This window comes from Cylas formicarius, unplaced genomic scaffold (assembly GCF_029955315.1).
Source record: "Cylas formicarius isolate icCylForm1 unplaced genomic scaffold, icCylForm1.1 PGA_scaffold_10__41_contigs__length_53128322, whole genome shotgun sequence".
Taxonomy (NCBI): Eukaryota; Metazoa; Arthropoda; class Insecta; order Coleoptera; family Brentidae; genus Cylas; species Cylas formicarius.
In genome coordinates, this window is record NW_026844214.1 from 32256328 (window position 1) to 32277723 (window position 21396).

At 32.0% G+C, this 21396-nt stretch overlaps 2 protein-coding genes across 5 annotated transcripts; both read right to left on the minus strand.

The window, feature by feature from the left end:
• Window positions 1-146: 146 nt before the first annotated feature.
• On the minus strand, window positions 147-5934 carry LOC132703021 (uncharacterized). Of its 2 annotated transcripts, none has more exons than XM_060672036.1 (8): window positions 5894-5934; window positions 5360-5556; window positions 2617-2762; window positions 2371-2564; window positions 1559-1673; window positions 1331-1506; window positions 544-763; window positions 147-371 (listed from the first exon to the last, which is right to left on the minus strand). In XM_060672036.1, the coding sequence occupies exons 2-8, from the start codon at window positions 5530-5532 to the stop codon at window positions 181-183; spliced, it is 1215 nt and encodes a 404-aa protein (XP_060528019.1). In that variant the 5' UTR covers window positions 5533-5556; window positions 5894-5934; the 3' UTR covers window positions 147-180. The 2 variants fall into 2 exon arrangements, with proteins under 2 accessions (XP_060528019.1, XP_060528028.1); XM_060672045.1 differs by having other exon boundaries at window positions 5360-5590; window positions 5894-5915.
• A 991-nt stretch (window positions 5935-6925) lies between these two features.
• Window positions 6926-11449, minus strand: LOC132703464 (uncharacterized). 3 transcript variants are annotated; one of them, XM_060672741.1, is made up of 7 exons: window positions 11432-11449; window positions 10796-10907; window positions 10006-10206; window positions 9004-9162; window positions 7818-7977; window positions 7173-7310; window positions 6926-7030 (listed from the first exon to the last, which is right to left on the minus strand). In XM_060672741.1, the coding sequence occupies exons 2-7, from the start codon at window positions 10887-10889 to the stop codon at window positions 6964-6966; spliced, it is 819 nt and encodes a 272-aa protein (XP_060528724.1). In that variant the 5' UTR covers window positions 10890-10907; window positions 11432-11449; the 3' UTR covers window positions 6926-6963. The 3 variants fall into 3 exon arrangements, with proteins under 3 accessions (XP_060528724.1, XP_060528731.1, XP_060528716.1); XM_060672748.1 differs by lacking the exon at window positions 11432-11449 and adding an exon at window positions 11366-11413; XM_060672733.1 differs by lacking the exon at window positions 11432-11449 and adding an exon at window positions 11221-11398.
• Between the last annotated feature and the right edge of the window lie 9947 nt (window positions 11450-21396).

Here is a 21396-nt window from a genome sequence, read left to right on the forward strand (position 1 = left end):
ATTGTCTTATTCGGTCACGTTGGAAACGATTGATTCCTTCAAAATTTTCAATTTTCGAACTCTTTGATTTTTAAACTCTAACGAATAAAACACATTTATTATTATGATTTATTGAATTAGTTAACAAAAGTAATCACCACAAATAAACTATAGTAACATAATCCGGTTTAGTGATTTGCCTTAATCAAGAATCCCGAAGCTATCATAATAGGGTAGAAGATGTTCCATATGTTTTCTGTATCTCTCATTGTTGTAGGCGTGATATCTAAATCCTTCTTTACTTTCGTCAATTATAATATTCTCGAAAGAGGCGTCTTTGCGACCCTCGGCTGCTTTAACAAAAGCTAATACTGTAGCTGCTCCCATTAAGCCTGAAAATAATAAATAAAGGCGAAAAAGTCATTTCGCAAAAAACAAACATGTAGAAACAAACTTGTTATTAAGCAAAAAGTTAGAAAGAGTTAAAGAGATTTTATGAATGTTTGACGACCAACTGCACCCCTTCTATAACGAGTATGAACCCAGTAGTAGTAGAATATTTACCGTAGAATGCTCTGTAGTTGTAATCCTTCTTAAACTGTTCCCTCGTTGGCACGCGTTCTAAGGAGTATTGCATTTTGGCAAGATTTGCAATCAACTGGGCGTAATAATGATCCAGTATGATTTCTATATGATCAAGTTTCATTTCAATTTTCGTACTAGTTGCTATAAAGTAGTGCAAATCTATAGCCGGGCTTGTAAATATATTCATTTGAAAGTCAATCTAAAAATCATTATTTGTTTGTTATTGTAAATATTTTTATATTTATTATAATTAAAGCAAGTAAAGTTTTTCGGGTTGCTTCATTTCATTTTACTAAAAGAATTGAAAAGTACAAATGAGGTTTAAACATTTTAAATTTGAAAAAAATTCGTTTCTAGGTCTGCATTTTAGCGGAGAAGCAGATTTACTCGTTATCGCAAAATAAAGAATCAAGAATCTTAAAACCAAAAATGTTCATAAAAGTAGGCATTTGGCTTAAGTTTTAAATTTAAATTCCTCTAACATATTTTTATCGTTTGTTATTATGAAATAAAATGCTATTATAATTGTCTAGTTTGAATTCTTGGTTAATTTTACTGAGGGCCTTAAAAATCCAACTTACAGTCATGCCGTCATAGATAGTCATGATCGCTCTAAAAACGCTGAGAGATTTAAAAATATGTAATATTACTGAACCATACATGCCTTGCCAATAAAAAAAATTGCACTTAAACAAATAAATCTTAAAGTGTGACAAGATTAGATGCAATACATTCCAAAAAGAACACATATTTTAAAATAACTTACAAATCGCAAATCTTTAAGCTTGCTATCTGTGTAATACGAGAACATCATGTTATTAACCCAGAGGTCACCGTGATTTAAAACGTTAAAACCCCCTAATTTTCTTTTTTGTGCTTGAAAGCCTCTCTCCAGAGCCTCGTCCCCCAGCGCTTGCAGCTTGTAGCCATATTTCTCGAAACCTGTAACAGAGTTTTAAAGTATTTCGACTTTATGACCTTTCAACAATCTCACCAGACCATCTTGAACAGGCATCGATTAAACCTTTATAGCCAGCCGAAACCCATTGCCTAACTAAATGATTATCTCCGTACAGTCCTTCGGAGTATAGTTTCACTAATGATGGATCCTAGTAAGAATTATATATCAATTAGGCACCATTTAAAACACAATGCAACCTCATGAATTACACTAATGTGTTGTAATGACATAGCATATTATTAAGTATTGTACTTGTTAGTATGTTGGCCATAGTGAGGTTTAACTGAAGAACATAAAATGTACTATAATTAATGTTTTGCTTTCCAAATGAATGTGGTTTTTTACGCCAAAGTATTGGTCGTTATATATTTTCCTGTAATACTCGTCTTATACAGTTTTGTTTTATTATATACGTAAGTTGTAATTTGTTACGTGATTGTTTTCTGACGAAACATCTAGCGCACTTGTGCCGCAATTTGTTGTTGTTGTTGTTATATTTTTTATTCACAGAAAATCCAAAGTCCTTAATTGGTAAAACATCTATCTTTTCTGGACTTTCCATTAATCTTTCTATAATTTTGTAATTAAGCAATATGTAATTTGGGTTTTGCATGTGATGAGTCTTTTATGTGGCACCTTTAAGCTAAGACGATACGTATAATGTATAATGAATTATACAGCGGCTTGTTTTTTTTTAAGACGATAAAATCATAATCTGCATAAATCTGCAATTAATTGGTGTTTCGACTAGGTGATTCGTTTAATGATGTAGCAATCGTATACAAAAGAAAATTAAATTTCGGACCTTACAACCGGTCGCACGAAGTTTTACAAAAACAATTTACCTTTTCATACATTATAACGGATGCCGCGTGCATCTGGGCCATCTTTTCAACAACCCGAAAGCAGTGCTCTAAATCGAAGCCGATGTGCCTTGGAAGTACTTTGAAACCCAAAGTCGTTAAGTCTTCGAGAATAATAATTGAATGAGGATTGAGGCATGAGTACAAGCACTGAGAAGAAAGCGTATAATACTCTCCTAAAATTGGATGCAAGTTCGCAAAAGCTCTCATAATTTGCATTCTACGGACCGAGAATGTCATACATTGCTGGAAAAGTGCGTCCAAACATTTCAGCTTCCTTTTCAAATAGGTGTAATTTATTTGCTAGGTCTTGTTTCACTCCCCCGTCCTCGTTGCCTACTTTTACAATAACGGATAATTTCTCTGTACGGTGCCTAAAATGTGTTCCGGCAAGGCGGTAGAGTAATTAAGAGTAATTGATTAATTCTAAAAGCATTATAGAGTCTCCGAAAGGTCAGTCCTTCATTGGCCATATATTTCGAAAAGGAAAAGTGGTGGTTACCAACAGGTATGGTCTGTTCATAGATATAAGAAAGTGACCAATTGCTTTTGAATGCGATTATCCAAGGGTGGTCATTAACATACAATGCAACAAGATTATTACCTAAAGTTTCGGATTTTAAATTAAGGTAAAATTGTGGTCCGTAATAGAAAATAATTTTATACCTACCTCTGTGTAATATTCTTTGGTTTGGTATTCTACATAGTTTAAGTTTATTAGTAATCATTCTTATTTCGTGTGTAATACAGCGTGTGGTGAATCGTGTTCGAATTATTCAAAATTAGTGCGAATCTAGTGTATCTCAGGAGATGCTCCCGCCCAAATGCAGGAAACACTATTCTATTGAGACTAAGGAAGTTATAAACAACGTTTATTTGACTGTCAATGAACGTGGTGCCAGCAAGCAAGCATCTTTAGAAGAAACGGCCACATTGACGAAAATTCCAATATCAACTGTATGGAAAAATGTGAATAATCCCATTTCAGCGAGGAAAAAAAAGAAGCGATGCTGACATTTTCTCGAGTGTAGTGATCAAGATATAATACGGCGTAAAATTTACCAGTTATACGGGGAACAAAGCGTGGCTACATTAATATCTTAATTAGGAGGCTTGAAAAAGATGAAACCGGTGTTAAATGTTGCAGAACTACCTTGTGGAAGTGTATTGAACACATGGGTTTTAGATTTAAAAAAAATTACAAAAGGCAAGTTTTAATGGAATCTTTTAGAATTCGGAAATAGCGACTGGAATATCTAGAAAAAAATAGGATTTACAGAGAACAACAAAGGCCAATTATTTACTTGAATGAAACCTGTTCGACACTTATGATACCCCGGAAAAGGGTTAGGTTGACTCAACTGATAAGTGCAAAACAAACGCGCCATCAAAAAGAGGTAAAAGAATAACTATTTTCATGCTGGCTCTAAAGATGGTTTGATTCCAAATGGACCTTCTCTGTCTGCAAAAAATATTAAAGATTCTTCTCTGCATTACCATGAAGATACCACTGCTGATTTATTTAAAAGTTGGTTTAAAAACTGTAGTTCCAAACACTTCTCCTAATAGCGTAATTGTAATGGACAATGCAAGTTATCACAGTAGACAGTTGACTAAAACCCCTTCCTCGTGTGACACAATAGCAACAATAATACGTAATACATAATAACGACATTTATTTTTACTAAGATTATACCAAAAAGCAATTAATTGAGGTTCTACAAAGCTTGAACCTACAAAAGTACAGTTTACAGTACACAGTTTTAAGGCTTCCACCTTACCACCGAAGTTTTTAACATCCCTCCACAAAGTTGGATAAATTCTGTTAGAAAATGCAGGACAATCGTATATCCATATTGTAAATAATATAGAACAAATAATAATTAGAACAGGCCATTATAGCGATAGTGATGCTGCTATATTATGTGAATAATTTTAAGTAATTTAAGTAGGTAATAAAAATAATTTGTAATTTTATTTTAGATTTAAACATAAATAAATAAATATTGTTTAGTATCTTTCCTAACAAAACCCCAAATAATTAAATACTAAGCAAAGTACGGACTTGTTCGGCCATATTTCATTCTTACAGCTTGCCCGGGTCTTTCCTTGATTCGTGTCAGTTAGTCACTTTCTCTATGAACAGACTTTACTAAGTGAAGAGACATTTTATTTATTAATAATACTTAACTATTTATATATTTTTTTCACTAAATACCTGAATCCCACTTCGATAAAAACCAGTCATCTGTAGTTTTGATTTTTGCATAGTTATCTACTACCTCAGTTTTATAATTATTTTTTATTTAAAATTGTCAAATATGGTTTCCATATTACACAAGAGATTAAGTGACATTACATATAAAACAGCCCCTTCGATATTTTTATAAAAAAAAATTCCCTAATAAGTTCATTACATCAATTTTATTATTGGTGTTAAACTGAAGTAAGTATTGATTGAAATATTTGGGGCATCCATAATTGGTTTTAATGCTGTGGTGACTTTAATGTCTATATTGAGTATGTGCCATATTAATATGGTTTAAAAGTCACACACGAAAATGCCTATTCCCTCAGCATTATTGCTGGTCATTTAGGGTCGTATTTATTTTCGTTCCTCGTTTTATAATAATGGCTTGAAAACTTTACAATTTAGAATGAACATGATGCATTTGTCAAGTTATTTAAGATAGCCCATTCTAATATCTTGCTTGGCCTATTAATCCTCAAATAGCGACTATAAATTCCATAATTAGTGGTGTAGTAGTATACATGACGTGTCTGGTTAACTTATTGACGTTAGCAGTCTTTTTAAAAGATTTGAAACGAAATTATTTTTGTTTCAACCCGCACGGTTTTTCAGTCCTGATCATGTAATCATGTAATGTACTTAATCATTATCTTTCAAATCGCATTAATTTCAAAAATTACTTTCTTATTTCACTGCTACATTTTAATCAACAAAACATACCCCTGTTCTTTTCTAAAGATCATAGTTGTCCGAAATAGATCACTAGTGTAGTTTTCTCCTGCCGGTATGGCATCTTCAGTAGTGAACGAAATAATCTGCACCTTATCATTTTTCAGAAAGTTTCGAAGGGCTTTTAAAAAAAAGTCCTTTGTCATCCATGCCGGAATCTGCATCGCCCAACTATTTTAGTATTGTCACTAAAACCATTCACGCATCTCAATAATGGGCGAACTATGAATGGTCAAAAACGGAAAAGAGTAACGGATTTAAGTTATTAAGTTAAAGATAATACTCCCAATACCCTCCTTTCTAAATTTTCAAATCCAAGCAATATTAAAAAAAATCTTTGACTTGCTGCGAAAACTACTTTAGTATGTAAATAGTTCGTTCAGCATCTCAATATGAGCGCACTATGAATGGTCAAAAACGGAAAAGAGTAACGGATTTAAATTATTAAGTTAAAGATAATACTCCCAATACCCCCCTTTCTAAATTTTCAAATCCAAGCAATATTAAAAAAAAAATTTGACCTACCTTGCTACGAAAACCACTTTAGTATGTAAAATAGTTCGTTTGAACCATAGAACTGCTATATATATATATATATATATATATATATATATATATATATATATATATATATATATATATATATATATATATTGCCATTTTCCATTGCGTGACAAAAGTATCAAAAAATAAATTGATTGAAAATTATCTAGGCCCTTAATTACAGTGATTTTTATAGCCAGAGTAATAGATGCAAAAAATGACTGGCGTAGGTGCGAATTAATCTGCAGAATTATATGTTATTTCCTTGCTGATGCTAAATGAGTTATAATTTTGTAGTAAATTTATTAAACAATCTTACACAACAAGTTTTATTAGATATTGTTGTTTGTACTCTTAATAAGTTGCATGGGATTGATAAATGACCAGAAATTTAGTAAATTTTCTGCATTTCTACGTTTTTATTATCTTTAGTTGATGTTAAATTTAATTATCAGTTTTAAAAAAAATTGATCCTTACTTCTTACCAAGTGTACCATGTTTTCAAGAACATTAGGTGACGATATTCTTTTATTTAGTTCCATAGTTTTTCCTCCTTACGTTCCAGTGATCTCGTTGGTGTCTAACAACATTATGCTTAATTAGGTAACTGTACAGATACAGTTTTATTTTAATTAATATAAAAATTCTAAGGCAATCTGTTTGAGAAAACATCTATTAATATAAATATGCATATAATATACAATATTTTCCTTATGTTATAGGTACACAGTCCACGGAAGTTTTTAAAAAAAAAATTCTTTATGTGCAATTATATACTTACTAAATTTTATAGTCTGTGATTGTATCTTTCACAATAAATTTGGTTTATCTGGTTTTGATGGTGTGGGAGGAAACTTTTTTTTTAATTATTAATGCATTTGTCGAATATATGTCGATATTGTCTTGAATTGAATTAAGTAATTTTTTAGTTGACTTGCCGAGTGATCAATTGGTCAGCATTCAGATTACGCGTAATGCAATGTAGCTATAAGTATTCTTTTTAAAATAAAAGTGTTTTTAGCTTTAAATAATTTATTTAATACAAAGAATATTTAATATTGTGGATTGTCAGACCATTGGTACTCGAATCCTTGTTTTAAGCCAGTTCTGCAAGTTACACTGAAACAAAGACACAAATAATATTGTTGTCAATCGCAAGCTACCGCTGCAGATTTTGCGTTGCAACGCTTTATGTTTTCAGCTTTTTAATAAAAATTACATTTTTACACCATTTAATCTTTAAAATACCGGACGGACTTACTTTTGTTGACTACAGTCCACTTTTAAAAAGCATTGAGGTCCCAAAATCGTAAAATAAGTATAGCCAACTTGATCTGATGCCGGAGATTTTACCCTTTTGAGGCAATTGTAAAAATCGCCGTCACATTTACACGACGATCTGGAAAAGTAGAAGCTGATAAATAGACAACCAATAAGCCAAAAATATGTTATGATTTGAATTTCCCATCAATTAGCGCCTTAAATTCAATCTGCAGATACAATTAGAGATTAATATTTTTATGTTAATATTTGGTGTTTGGTCTAGCAATTAGAAAACTTTAATTTTTATGGTTTATTTGATTAAGCAGGTTTTTTTATTGCTCTAAGAATCTAGTGACTTAAAACTTGTGCTATCTGAAAGTTAAGCAGGAGCAAATTGTGAAAACATTTTTTTGTACAAATATTGGAATTACAGATGTTTTTTTATTTTATTTTATAAATAACTAATATCAATCTCAACAAAAATTATGATTTATTTTACATAACAAAATAGAAAAACAGTCAATTTCGGTCCCAAATGGTTTTAAATTTAAGTATTTACAAAATCACTACTACTTTTCAAGAAATATTAAAAATTAATATAACACTTTAATACATCTTTTTAAGTATCATAAAATGTACTTACCTTCTGAAAAGTCCATTATTTTTTAGACCAAACCGTACTTTTCCTGGTAATATAAAATCCAAACAATTATCATGATCTTTGCAACAATTATCTGAGCCAGAGAAAGCTCCTAAGTCATTCTGTGATTCGGCCACGTTCCCCTTGCCGCACCATTTTGTACCTATTTACGCATATCGTTTTTTCATCGATATGGTTATATTTATTAGTTACTCAAAGAATAAAGGTTTAGCAAACAAAATTAATTGTTCAACTTTAATAAATAATTAGCTGCTTTACACTTACAGGCTTCTAGATTAATTCTAAAATAATGTTTTTTCCACAAACAAAAGCATTCTGAAATTTCAACGGTTTTTTTGTTCTTAAAAATGGCATAATCTAAGAAAGTATCTGACCATATACTTTAAAATTTAGAGGTGAAATACATTTTCTTTGCCAAAAAAGTCATCAACTCCTTATTGTTCTTTTCACAAATATAAGCCTGTCATGTCTGATAATATCCGGTAAAATAACAGACTTAACTCCTCCCAATTCATAACACGCTTCATACTGTTAAATGCAAGTTACTGATTTTAAACCCTAAAGGGGCGTATGGAATTAGTTTTTTAGTTTTTTTTTCTAATTATTATCATTATTGGAACTGTGTGTTTATTATCGAAAAAGTATGAAATATTACAATTTTATGACTACAAATTCAAAAAATGTTTTAATAGGCACACTACCACCCAAAGAGCGCTTTTAAGCGTTACCTTTTTCATAAAAAAAAATATTATTTCAAGAAAATAACCTACCACAAATAAAAATAAAATCGCTCACCAACAAACACAAAATGCCACAACTATCTAAATAAACAAAAATTCACAGTCGTTTTGCAATGCATATCATCTCATTATAAAAAATAAAGGTTTTTAGAGTGTTTTCGTCATTAATAAGTCGTCTAAAAAATCTATTCGTATTTTCTAATCAATTTAGAAGCTTTGTAAGTCAAGATCTTTGAAATAATATCGTGTTATGTTGAGATAAAAGTAACAACTCTTTTTCCTTGTACTAGTACTACTTTAGCATTTTACATAAATAAGACGGCTGATTGGGTTTTAACGTTTTGCAAGAGTGAAATGACGGAATAATGGTTGTTATACAGAAATTAAAGGACATGTTACAAAACAAACAATATTGAGGATTGTATTACCGGGGTAAATTCCCTGCACCTTGGCCTTGAAACTTAGAATCGCGCCATGGAAAAACGAATTATTTGTGTCTAGACCTGAAGTTTCCGGTATCAGCCCCACTTTCTCAGCAATTGCTGCTGTCTCTTTCACCGGCGCTAATGCAATTCCGAAAAGATGAACTAAAATGCAAATATTAAGTAATTATTAACATTTTACAGATATAAAATTTGTGATTTAAATAAGTGGAGATTTTTAATTTTGAAACATATTTTTATGATAAACGCATCAAGCATATCGTATTGAGTATCATAAGTATATGAAAAGACAAAAGAATATGAGATATAGTAGACTCGAAAATTAATTGGAAAATCCGAAATTTTCTTTTGGAGGTTATAGGGAATCTAAGAATACGTTCTCAGCTAGACTTTTGACTTTTATATTTTGTTATGATAACTTTGCTACTTTGTTGCGAAAATACTTTGGGAAAACTGATATTTCCGGTTTTCACTTCATTCTATGATGCAATACGTAAAGCAACGTAAAAGGTTATTGATTAAATGATTACGTATGACCTGTCTCAAATTCTTGGCTTTTGACGACAATTATTGAAATAACCTGCCGACAGCAATAAAGCACCTGACCAGATAAAATGACAGATGTAATAGAAAATACGATAATACTAAATATATACAAATCAGCAACAATCACTTAAATAAGTACGTTTTTATTCAAAAACTAATCCTATTTAACTCTGGGAGTGGTAACCATGGGCTCTATGTTATTTTGTATGCGCACGTAAAAGTCTTCAAGTTTTAAAATGTACAATTTTTCCACCTCTCGACAAGTATATTATTAATTACATTTTTAAATAAATTTATTGCATTTGTACTTAAAGTAGATTTTCTTGACCAGTGGGCATGGAGAGAGCTTGTAGCCTTACAAGAAATTTTATTTTTATGCGGCAAGTGGAGAAATTTATTACTTGATCATGCAAAATTATATTAGATTTGCAAATTACTTACGGATAAAACGGAGTATAGCTCTGCGAAATCCAGACCATCTTCCATGTTCGTTGGGATTTGGTTTACTGATTATCTTCACGAACTTTTTCTTGACAGCATCATAAATATTTCTTTTAGGTGCAGTCACATTCGTTTCTTTTTTATTGTTTAGCAAACTTAAAGTGACTTTCGGGATATTTTCTATAATTTTGGGTAAAGTAACTGAAAACAGTTATTTAACTAGCAAGAGACATTGCGCAAAATGTACCAAAATCAAACGTAAAAGAAAAACTATGAAATAAGAAAATATTTGAACTACACTGAACAGTGACTTATTGTTATAATATTGATTATACAATTTATTTAATAAAGAATTAGAATGAGCAGATATCGATAGAAACCATCTAATATGAGTACTCAGGATACTTACAGGTCGAAAAACGTACATCTAATATACTATTTTCAAATCTTCTGGATTCCTCCAGGGTCGGTTGTTGATGAATCGAACTTACTGGGGGCGGAGATATATATACAATATATAAGCAGGTGGAGAGTAGAATGCGAACCAGTTTCAATTGAGCTCATAGGAAGTCAACAGGATGATTAACGAAAAGTCAGAAAGTTCGACTCATCAACAATCGATGCAGGAGGAATCCAGAAGATTTGTAAATAGTATTACAGTAGCCCGTGGAAGTTTCTTTGAAAATTTCCTTAAGTATGTATATGTAGAAACCTTACTAACTACTAAGCAGAATTTTTATTTACAAACAAAACTAACAACTAGCATATAAATATGATGACAACCAATTACCACTTTTATTTTCTGCCACACTATTCACAAAACTAAATGCTGACGATGCTAAAAACCAAATGATTGGAATTGTTGCAACCGGAAGGATTTTCATGGTTGCATACTACGGACCCTGAAAGTAAATAAACTTGATTTAATGAAATATATATTGTATTTTAAAGAGCGAAATATATATTTTTTTAATTTAAAATCTGACCAGGACAATAAACTAAGACCATTAAAAACTTGCAGTTCTATTCGATAAAACAAAAACTGTACGGAGTACCTGCATCTAATAGCAAAATATTGTGTATTTTAATTAGTTTTTAAGGTGTTGAAACTACAGTTTTCGCGATGTGGATTATGCTTTTGGCTGTTAGTGAGACTTTGAAGTTCCCGTATTCACGGTTATCTTTTATGAAAACTAAAACGCGATTTGAACGTACATTATGCAGTATGTATAACCAATAAGATCCACATGGATTTTCCAATAATTTACATTAAAAATTTTAAAAATAGAATTCCATTTACTTTGCTTACTGGCTAGTATATTAGGCTACAACTTAAACCTAAATAAAAAAACTAGCCTACTTTTTTGTAAATATCTATCTCTGTATATGTCTATAACGAAAAAAGGTAATTCAAGTGAACACGTACCGACAACAGTAAACACATACCATAGTAATTCTGATAGAACTCGACCATTTTAGGTATTTAACCTTATCGCTATTTGTCGGTAATTGGGAAAGGTACTGGAAAAATGTACTTATTAGACCGTATCAACGGTAATTGCGATGACCCGTAGAAAAAACGCCCTATTGATAAAAAAAGGCTATAATGGTCCAAGTATTCATCAAGAAATTTTAATAAATTATATCTAAATCAGTGGAAAACTTCCTTTGCTGAGTTTGTTTAGCAAATAAAGTATCTGCTGCATATGTTATAAGTTTATTCGAGAAAAACTCGACGCCAAATATACTGAATATCAACCAAAGAATTTCTAGAATTGTGTCAACACGCTACAGTGTCATCGACCGAGATTGAAATAGCCTTCTGCTTTTTTTGGCTAGATTAATATTATGAATCAAATTACAGGTAAAAATTAATGCCTATACTGATATTGACAATATTCTATAAATGCATCAAAGCAGGATTTTCCAGTAACCAATTTTAATTACAAATAATAAATTAATTAATTCAGTGAGCCTTTTAAATAATTTTGTTTTTTACTAATTTTTTTTAATAATTCTCAAAATTTTTCGAAAATTGAATTCGAAACCACAGTGTGTACAAAATGGGGTCCTTCAAAAATTTATTTTTTTGGATTTTTGAAATTCGAGCTAATTATTCCATTTTTGACATTTTAACTCAAAAATGTTAGTTTTACACACTAGTTAAATAGCCATTCATAGCATAGTCAAAACAATAAGAAAATGTCTCAGCTATGATAAATTCAGTTTATTAGGTAAATTTTCATAATTTTTACAAAAAAAAAATCAACTTTGTGTTATAAGCAGAAAATCAAAAGAAGATATTAATAAGATGTTAATACTATTAAATTGAACTAGAATTTTTTGAAAAACATGAAATATGTAGTTATTAATCAAAAGATTGCCCATACCTATGGTACCAACCGGGCCAGTACGATACGGGATATATTCATCGATCGCGGCTGTGTTTGCTTGAGAAATGACCGCCGATTCATTTATTTGTATAAATATTGGTAACAAGTGATCTTGCTTAGTACTTTGGTCACTGTTGCCTTTGTGGCGACGTATAAGTTTTTCCTTTCTTTTATTTCACCTTAAAATTAAAAGCTTAGATTAAATTAGAAGGTTAGCTTTGAGCCACGATCATAACGCACACGAGGCAACTAGACGAAAATTTGGCAGGGACTTTTTTTCAGTGAAATTATTTTATGCTCACATGGCATGCTTTGTGAAATTTCTGATTTTTCTAAATTGCTAATATTCAATATTCAAAACCGAATAACTCCCAAACGAATTGAAATATCTTGATCAAGTACGTTCTTTTACGTAGAAAGAATGACTGTCTCCTAGTATGCAGTCAAATAATCTCGGCTTTACAGGAAAATTAGGTCCAAACTAATACACTTTTGAAAAAGCATAAATAAATTTTAAACCCCCATTAATTGAAAAATATTTTTCTCTGTTCTTTTCTGAAAAATATCTAATTATACTTCAGCCTAGCATGCGGAAAGTGTCATTTAGGACATGTCCGAGGTATTACGGCACGGGTTTGGGAGCAATCCCATGTTTTCCGAGATATTATCGCAGGGCTTGAATTTTGACGTTTGTCAATTCTGACGCTTACTACATTTGTTGCATAATATACTATTATTTTCTTTATAGCATCACCATTTCTTCTATGGCGGATAAGTTACGAGACACCGTGTGGTTATTAATCTGACCACTCTTGACACTTATACTAAGATCGATAAGTTATCACAAAAATAAAATATCCAAGATTCTTATGACAATTCATATTGCTTATAATATTTTCTATTATCAAATTATCAAATAAATAATGTTGTCGGCCATAGATTAGGGACTATATAATCTTCAAGTGATGGCATATGTTCAAGAGTTTTGTGAAAGATCAGTGAGGTGGGAGCGTTCCATGCACATCATTAAGACACATACTTAACAAATCATTAAACAAGCAACACAACATTTTTTAATCACTCAGTTTTTTAATATTTAATTATATTTACCGAAAAATAATTTTGCATCGTTAGCTCGAACTCCATTATCAGTTGTTAGCGTGGTTTGAAAATATCCAAGAGGATTTAAAGGGTTTTCAGCTGCAACAGTGGGATAACCCAACTCCCTAGCTCCTTTCCTTATAGCTTGCGAAAGTGGCAGATTATTGTCATACCACAAATTATGTTTTTGAATTTTTTATACAAGTTGTAAAATAGAAGTTTCTGAATACAACAGAATTTATAAAAATATCGATGTATATTGCATTGCGCATATGCAAGAACTTCGGAATATCAATCCTGACGAAATATGTAGGTATGCCTAAATTTCGACATGGAGTAGTTTGATTCAGACACTTTGCTGTGCCAATGAAAACTTGAAAACTGGTAACACAGTCAGTTTTGAAAATATTTCTTCATTATCTCGATTAATTTTAATTTATTTTTCTTTCTTTTCTTTCTGATAAAATGTCTTTATTTTGAATATTTGTTGTTATACAACGTGCGCCAAGGAAACAACATCCACCATATTGGAAATTTAAAGAAATTTCCCCAGTTGCACATTATATACTTTCATGATTCCAACCGATATTACCTAAAACAGCAAAAGAAAGGTGCATTGAAACTAATCCAAACCCAATCATCCTTTCTAAAATACAAAAAAAGTTTTTTTCTTATTTTATTGGATGGCAGTAAGAAATCGCATTTTATTCAAAATTCATTAATTGAAATTATATTTGTAATTTCTTATACTTTGTCATCATTATTATTAGCAATTATGGAGTTGTATCGCAGATCAAAATCTATTAGTAGAAAATAATGCCCTTGTTCATAAAAATTTATTTTAATTGAATATCGATTTGATAAGAACTATAAACTCTCTTTTAGTTTCTTCATTAGTCTCTACATTCCAAGGAAATGACGCAGAAGAGATCTCACTTGTTAACTGCTAAGGGCAACTAGCTAAAGCATAAATGAACCGCTAGGTGAAAATTTAGAAATATTTATTCTATCCAAGTCAGCCCATTCATCATAGTCTCGTTTATTTCCTCTGATATAAATCATAATGTTGATAGAACTGGAGCCACCTATATCCTTTCTTCAAGGCCGCCGACATTTTCCGTCTATATAACCTATACAGGAAATGTTGGAATTTTCCGCTAGATACCTCCAGTCGTCCCGACTTTGCTGCAGATCTAAGAAACTAGACGAAATGTACAAAATGTTTAGAGAAATTATAAGTGTGTTAGAACTACTATATGGTTTTGGCAAATATCAAGTGAACAAAAATTTCTGAAAAGTTTTTTGTCCCTGTGCTAAACTGCTATTTAATAAAAACCAACTTTTACTCCCCCTTTTTTTTTCTTAGATCGGAGTTTTGTTTCACGTAGCTATAACTTCGGATATTTAATGACACAATTTGTAGCCAGTCACTATTCGCAGAAGGGTAGCCGCCTGCTTTTAAAATCAAAATTCTCCAACCTTTTTTTTCGGAAAGTTGGTTGGCAATAACAGAGCCCGAAGACCCTGCACCGACTATTATAAAGTCAAATACGTCGCCACTGGTCAAATACGAGCTATAATTTTGCGGATAGAACCCTAAAACGGATAAAGAACACCACGAAATGTTTGTGATCTGTTGATAACACACGCAACAACTCAGCTTATGAGTCAAGTAGACATTGAGCAGTCATTAAGGAGTTTATCAAAGTTAGAAATAGTTGGACCGATTCACCTTCAAAATTGGATTGACAAGGAATTGTTACGTTACTAAGAATGTCCATTTTTTCTAGTGCTAGATAAGCAAATAAGAATTTATCACTTAAACGAAAGAGGATAAAACAATACAACAACCTAGTTCGTATTAAAAGTTGTGTCACTTTGCAAGCATTGTAAGAAAATCTTGCTTAAAGCCTCGACTACTAACCACTAGTAATCTCATAGTGATAGTAATTAAACAGTTAATCGTCGATTGCCAAAATAAATCGATTTACAAAATTTTTTCGTGATATGAACAAGGCAATAAATCGCCTAAAAACTCTACTTTATCCTGGTGGAAAATTGATAAAATACTAATTTTGCAATTTCAATAACCAACGTTGTGCTTTTTTAAGTGCGACAACAAAAGCCTATGAAAAATTGATAAAATACTAAAACCGGACAATATTTCATAATTTGCCAACCACGATTTAACCATTTGGCAGTTTCTAGAAGAAGGGCTTTCACATTTCTCATATACTGGACTACGAGACAAATCATATCATTGTGTGATCTTTAGTGTGATCCTAATCGATACTTTCTCACTTCTTCAATAAGATTCTTAAATCCAACTAAGTCATCCGGCCATGGCAGTAACCGGTGTGTAGTTGTGTGTAATTACTTTCTCCAAAGCGTATCGGTTTTCCGATCTTCCACCTATATGAACTTTAAAACGGACATTTATTTACCAATTTGTTTGATATGCCTTGGATCATATTTAGATCAAAATGCAAAATTTAGCAAATGACCTCTGACAAGTTTTACAGTCTTGAACAACTATCAAATTTTGAAAGTTTTATCGTGTATTGTCCTATAATTTATATATTTTTTACAGACTGTCTTGAAGAAGTAAAAGGAACATATTTTTGTATAATCAAAAAGCAAGTAGATGTAATTCTAAATTCTAAATTGTTGCGTTTGAGCTTTCATATGATTTGAAATGAGTTTATTTTGTATTTTAACCCTTTTTGTATTTTTTTACATATTCTTTTGCGTTTTTGCTATGGTTTTCTATATTCAATTGAAAACAATTGAAATTAAAAACTGACGCACTAACCATATTGAAATTTAAAAAAATATATGTATATACATACATTTTGTATAATTAATTGGATATTATCATGAATGGCAATGGAATAAACATAACTATTATTATTATAATTCTTAATATTATTATTATTAATACACATATGTCAGTGACCGCATATGTCAGTGAGTTTTAGTTTTGCTTAAGTAATTCTCTAGGTTGGCTTCGCCAAGATCGGTTGAGCCGGTTGCAAACATCACACTTAGCGGTTAGTATTTTTTGCTTTAAGTTAAACTATGTTTTTACCCTGGCTGAAAAAGCAGCGGGTTTTGAGTGTTAGACGTAGCCAACTCTTTAATGTTTTTTCAACTAACGTTTTTAGTGTGTTGATGATCAATATTTATCGTTTGTTCTACTCCCAAATATTTCTCTACTAGGGCAAATGTAATGCCAAATTAAAATTGCTCTACTAAAGTTTGAAACTAATTCAAGAAGTGCTGTTAGTTCATCTTCATTAAAGCCAAAAAACTTAAAGTCCTTAATAAAAGATTGTTAATTTTTGTAATGGGTTTTCTTGAAATGGTGTACCCGCGCACGCTACTTTCCAGCATACCGCTAAGTGGGTCTCTCACCCTGGAAAATGCTTCAGTTTGTATTATTTTTTTTGTTAATATTGCTCTTATTATTATCTTTTATACATTATTTATTATATATTATATTATAAATATTGTTCATACATTTTCTGTATTTTTAAAGTCGTTTTTTAAAAAATCAGTTGATTATAAAGCCTGTCATAGTATTAAAATTGATATTACATAATAAAAATCGTTACAAATATATTTAAAAAGGTAACTTGAATTTGAAGTTTCTTCAAAGCCGTTTTTCTTCCAACCACAATTGAGATCAATAAATATCCGAACATATGTTACAATTAAACTAACAATCTTAAAAGGACATTAAAACCAGACGTTAATGTCACTAACACAACGACGATATCAGAAATATATCTTAGTCAGATATATAGTAGCACAATGTTGCTAATATTGATTCGCTATTTAAATCCATTCTTCGCTAGCTAGCCTTTAAACCGATTGCAAACCAAATAGCATTTATGTTCCCACTAATAATTCGAGGCAAGATGCTTGCATCCACCAGCTTTAAGTTATTGATTCTACGTACTCTCTTATGTCCACTACGGAGATTCGATCCCATTCGGGTCTCACTTTGGTCGTTCTGACTGGGTGGTACAAAGTGCTCCCCAAATTTTTGATAAAACATTTATTTCCAATAATCGTCTGAATTGCTTCGGTATTTTTTGCAGCTTGAAATTTTGATATGGTGCATGGTGTGTCTTAAGACATTGCGCATTAAGCGCATTTGTTTCCAGAAATTATTGAATATACCTAGAATGATGTTTTCAATTATATGATATCATTGAAATTGGAAAATAGACTTAACTTCGAGTATTGGTTTGTTGGTCTTCGTTGGTTTTTTAGCTGTAGGAATTACTGCTTGTTTGCTGCTATAGGTTTTCTTATCTCCGGCCCCGATGCTTTCTTTAATTTGATTTTATTTGATGCCTCGATTAGTTGTCGTTCGTTAAGTTGAGGTATATCTACTTGAGGTATTGAAATATGATTCTAGATTACATTTTCATGTTAAGGAAAAGTTTACCAGCTACATGAAGACTTACTTCTTCTGGCGGATTGATAGGTCTTCTGAGTCCTAATGCCTTAGTATCTTGTAGCTATTTCCCCACACGCCATTTTCGACCTCTTCCAGTACCTTCCTCCAAGCTTGGTTCTTTGCTAATTGTATAGCTTTCTTGGACATTAGCCCTTTGTACTGACATATATCGTTTAATGGCTAGGTATTTCCTTCTAATTTCTGCAATTTCTGGAGACCACCGATATGCAGACTTTCTAGTCGCTACTCCTCGATTCTTTCTCTTGAAAGGTTGAAACATTGTTATGTAAAATTTATTATTAAGGCAGCTACTGTTTTTTATACTATAACTTTCTCATTTTTCTCAATTAAGTACATGACTTCATAAAGATATTTTATAGAATACTTTTTACAAAACTTCTGGATTCCTCCTGCGTCGGTTTTTGCAGAGTCGAACTTGCTAACGTTGCGCCAATCATCCTGGCTTCTTCAGAGCTGGCCTGTACCTGCTTACATATTGTTTGTTGTTTATTGTTATTTGGCCTCGTAGTCAAGAATCCCTAGTAGATTTTCATAGACATTTAAACTCTATACACCCTAATATACGTTTTACCATTGAGTTGGAAACTAATAATTACCTCCCATTCTTAGATATTCTTATCAATAGGAAATCAGACCTCACACTGGGTCATTGTGGTCACAGAAAACCTACGTACACAGACCTATACCTCACACATCACCATCCGGTGCAAAAATCATCGGTTATCAACTCTCTTGTTTACAGAGCCGTAAAACTATCTCAGCCCGAGTCACGAGATATTAAGCGTTCCATCACAAAATATACTTCATCACAATCTTCCAATACCAATGAGGCTGAAAGCAATCCTACACTTGCCACTGTGATCCTTCCTTACATTCAAAACATCACTGACCATCAAAAGTTCTAAAGAAACATAACGTCAAAACCAGATTTACCACTTATCAACATCTTCGATCCGTCAAAGACACAATTCCATTTGAGATGCCAGGAGTTAAAGCATTGGATGCATATGCGGCAAAAAATACATTGAGAGACCGGACGAAAAATATCAACTACGCCCAAAGAACATGAAAGAGCCTAAAAACTAAGACAAAAAAACTCATCAGCAATTGTCGAACACAAACACGAAACCGGATATAAAATTTTATTCGATAAAACTAAAATCTATAAAGAATCTAACAATCTTAACCGCGACTCAGGTCTTTACCTGTCACCAATATGGGAATCAGTGATCCGAGACGGTGTTTATGTTGATGTTGATACTTTTGTAGATTGCTTGGATGAGCTATTCCGTGGATCGATCGCCAGCTCTACTGTCGCTTTTATTTTCGGTGATTTTAATGTGCACTTCGAAAACGCAAATTCAGGCGAGACCCTTAATATTGTAAATACATTTGCAAGTTACGCGTTCAGTGAAACGGAAACCGTTTACCGAATACACTCGAATCCATAATGGATCCATGTCTATAATCGACAATATTTTTACCAATATTAACTTGACTTTCAGTCAGAAATTATTCCCTATGATTTTTCTGATCATTTTATGCAAATGCTATCTATACCTTTTTGCCACTTTCCTCCATCTTTTTTCTACAAACGTTGTTTTAAAAGTGAAAGTAACATAAATGAATTTCAGGTTGAAGTATCTAGGGTGGACTGGCAGTTTTTGTTTGACGGTGTTGGTACAGCTGAAGAGAAATTTTATTTATTCTATAAAAAATTTCAGGAAATGTTTGACTCGTCTTTTCCATATCAAGGATGCATGCACAGGGCCAACAGAGCCAAAAAAGGATGGCTTTTCGTTGAAATTAGAGAACGGGGTGAGTTACTAAGAGACTTGCACAAATATTATAAATATTCCACCAGTAATGAAATTTTAACCAAATATAGAATTATAAAAAAGTACCATGAAAAACAACTTAAGACTGCTAAAAAAATTTTCACAGTAAACTTCTTACAACCTCTGTTAACAAATCTCAAATGACGTGGACGATTATTAAAAATGAAAGTAACCTATCTAAACAAAAAAGCTTCCAGATTACTTCATTGATGATGAATGTAGCGAGTATGTCGATTTACACGCGATCTCATAATACATACATACATAATATAAAAACAACACAAACAATTAAAAAAAAATCTTCAAGTCGAAGTCTATTCTTAACACCTTTCACTGGTGAACTTCGATGCATTATTTCGTCAGTTAAAAAAAAAGATTCAGCTGGGTACGATGAAATACCCTCTTCATTAATAAAACAGTTACAGATTTTATAGTTGGACCTCTTACTTTTTTGATTAATCGTCTTTTTTAGAATGCGTATTTCCCTCAGCCTTAAAACACTCCATTGTTGTGCCTATACACAAGAAGAAAAACACCCATTTCATTTCTAATTGCCGTGGAATATCACTTCTATCGGTTTTTTCCAAAATATTCGAAAAGTGTTTTTACGTGCGGCTCGATTCATTTCTAAAAAAGAAGCAATTTTTCTCAAATTCTCAGTTTAGTTTTCGCAATATATTATCTACTCAAGACTGTTTAGTTTCCTCATATAATCAAAAGGTCTCGAACCTGGATCAGAATAATAAAACATTATGTATGTTCTTTGACTTCAAGCGAGCTTTTGATGTGCTTGACATTAATTTGTTGTTGAATAAGTTAAGTAATTGCTGTATACGGGGGAATAGTTACGCCTGGATTGAGTCGTTTTTGAAGGGTCGGGACCAAAGACTTGTGCATAGACGTGATACTTCTGTGATTAGATCCTCATCTAAAGAACTCACCAGCGGTGTCCCACAGGGAAGCATACTGGGGCCTTTATTATTTATAATATTTATTAATGATATATCTGATTCTTTCCCAGAAAATTGTGTTTTCTTATATGCTAATGATACTGCTGTGGCAGTGTCATCCAAAAGTTTTGAAGATCTCACAATCTTGGCCACTAGGGCAGTAAGTGGTATGACCCGTTGTGAGCGTAACGGTATTTGTTTGAACGGGACAAAGACTGAGTTGTTTTCTCTTAGCGATTTGTACAAGAGCTTATTGGTTAGAATGCAGGATAAATCAATTAATCAGACTAACGTTGTCAAGTATTTAGGTTTGTTCATAGACAGTAATTTGTCCTGGACAGGCCAAATTGACTGCGTATTAAACAAAATGGCCATGCATACTTCTATTATTTGGCGACTGCGGTCGAGTGTGGATCTTCAGCTTTTACTATTGTATTATTTCGGATATGTTCAATCTTATCTTACGCTATTTTATGCTGGGGGAAACTCTTCCAGAGCTAGTGAAGTTTTTGTCCAACAAAAACTTATTGTTCGAACAATGTCGAAATCTCGTGGTCACTCTTGTAGAAACCTGTTGCCAAAATTAAATATTTTAACGTTTCCCTCTCTCTTTATATTAA

Coding starts and splice junctions, on each gene's coding strand:
- LOC132703021 (XM_060672036.1), bottom strand. CDS start 5,532: ATGCAGATTCCGGCATGGATGACAAAGGACTTTTTTTTAAAAGCCCTT. Junction 1,674..2,370: donor CCGTTATAATGTATGAAAAG/GTAAATTGTTTT, acceptor AATTCTTACTAG/GATCCATCATTAGTGAAACT. Junction 1,507..1,558: donor TGCCTGTTCAAGATGGTCTG/GTGAGATTGTTG, acceptor ACTCTGTTACAG/GTTTCGAGAAATATGGCTAC.
- LOC132703464 (XM_060672741.1), bottom strand. CDS start 10,889: ATGAAAATCCTTCCGGTTGCAACAATTCCAATCATTTGGTTTTTAGCA. Junction 9,163..10,005: donor AGCTATACTCCGTTTTATCC/GTAAGTAATTTG, acceptor TTTGCATTTTAG/TTCATCTTTTCGGAATTGCA. Junction 7,031..7,172: donor GTGGACTGTAGTCAACAAAA/GTAAGTCCGTCC, acceptor TCTTTGTTTCAG/TGTAACTTGCAGAACTGGCT.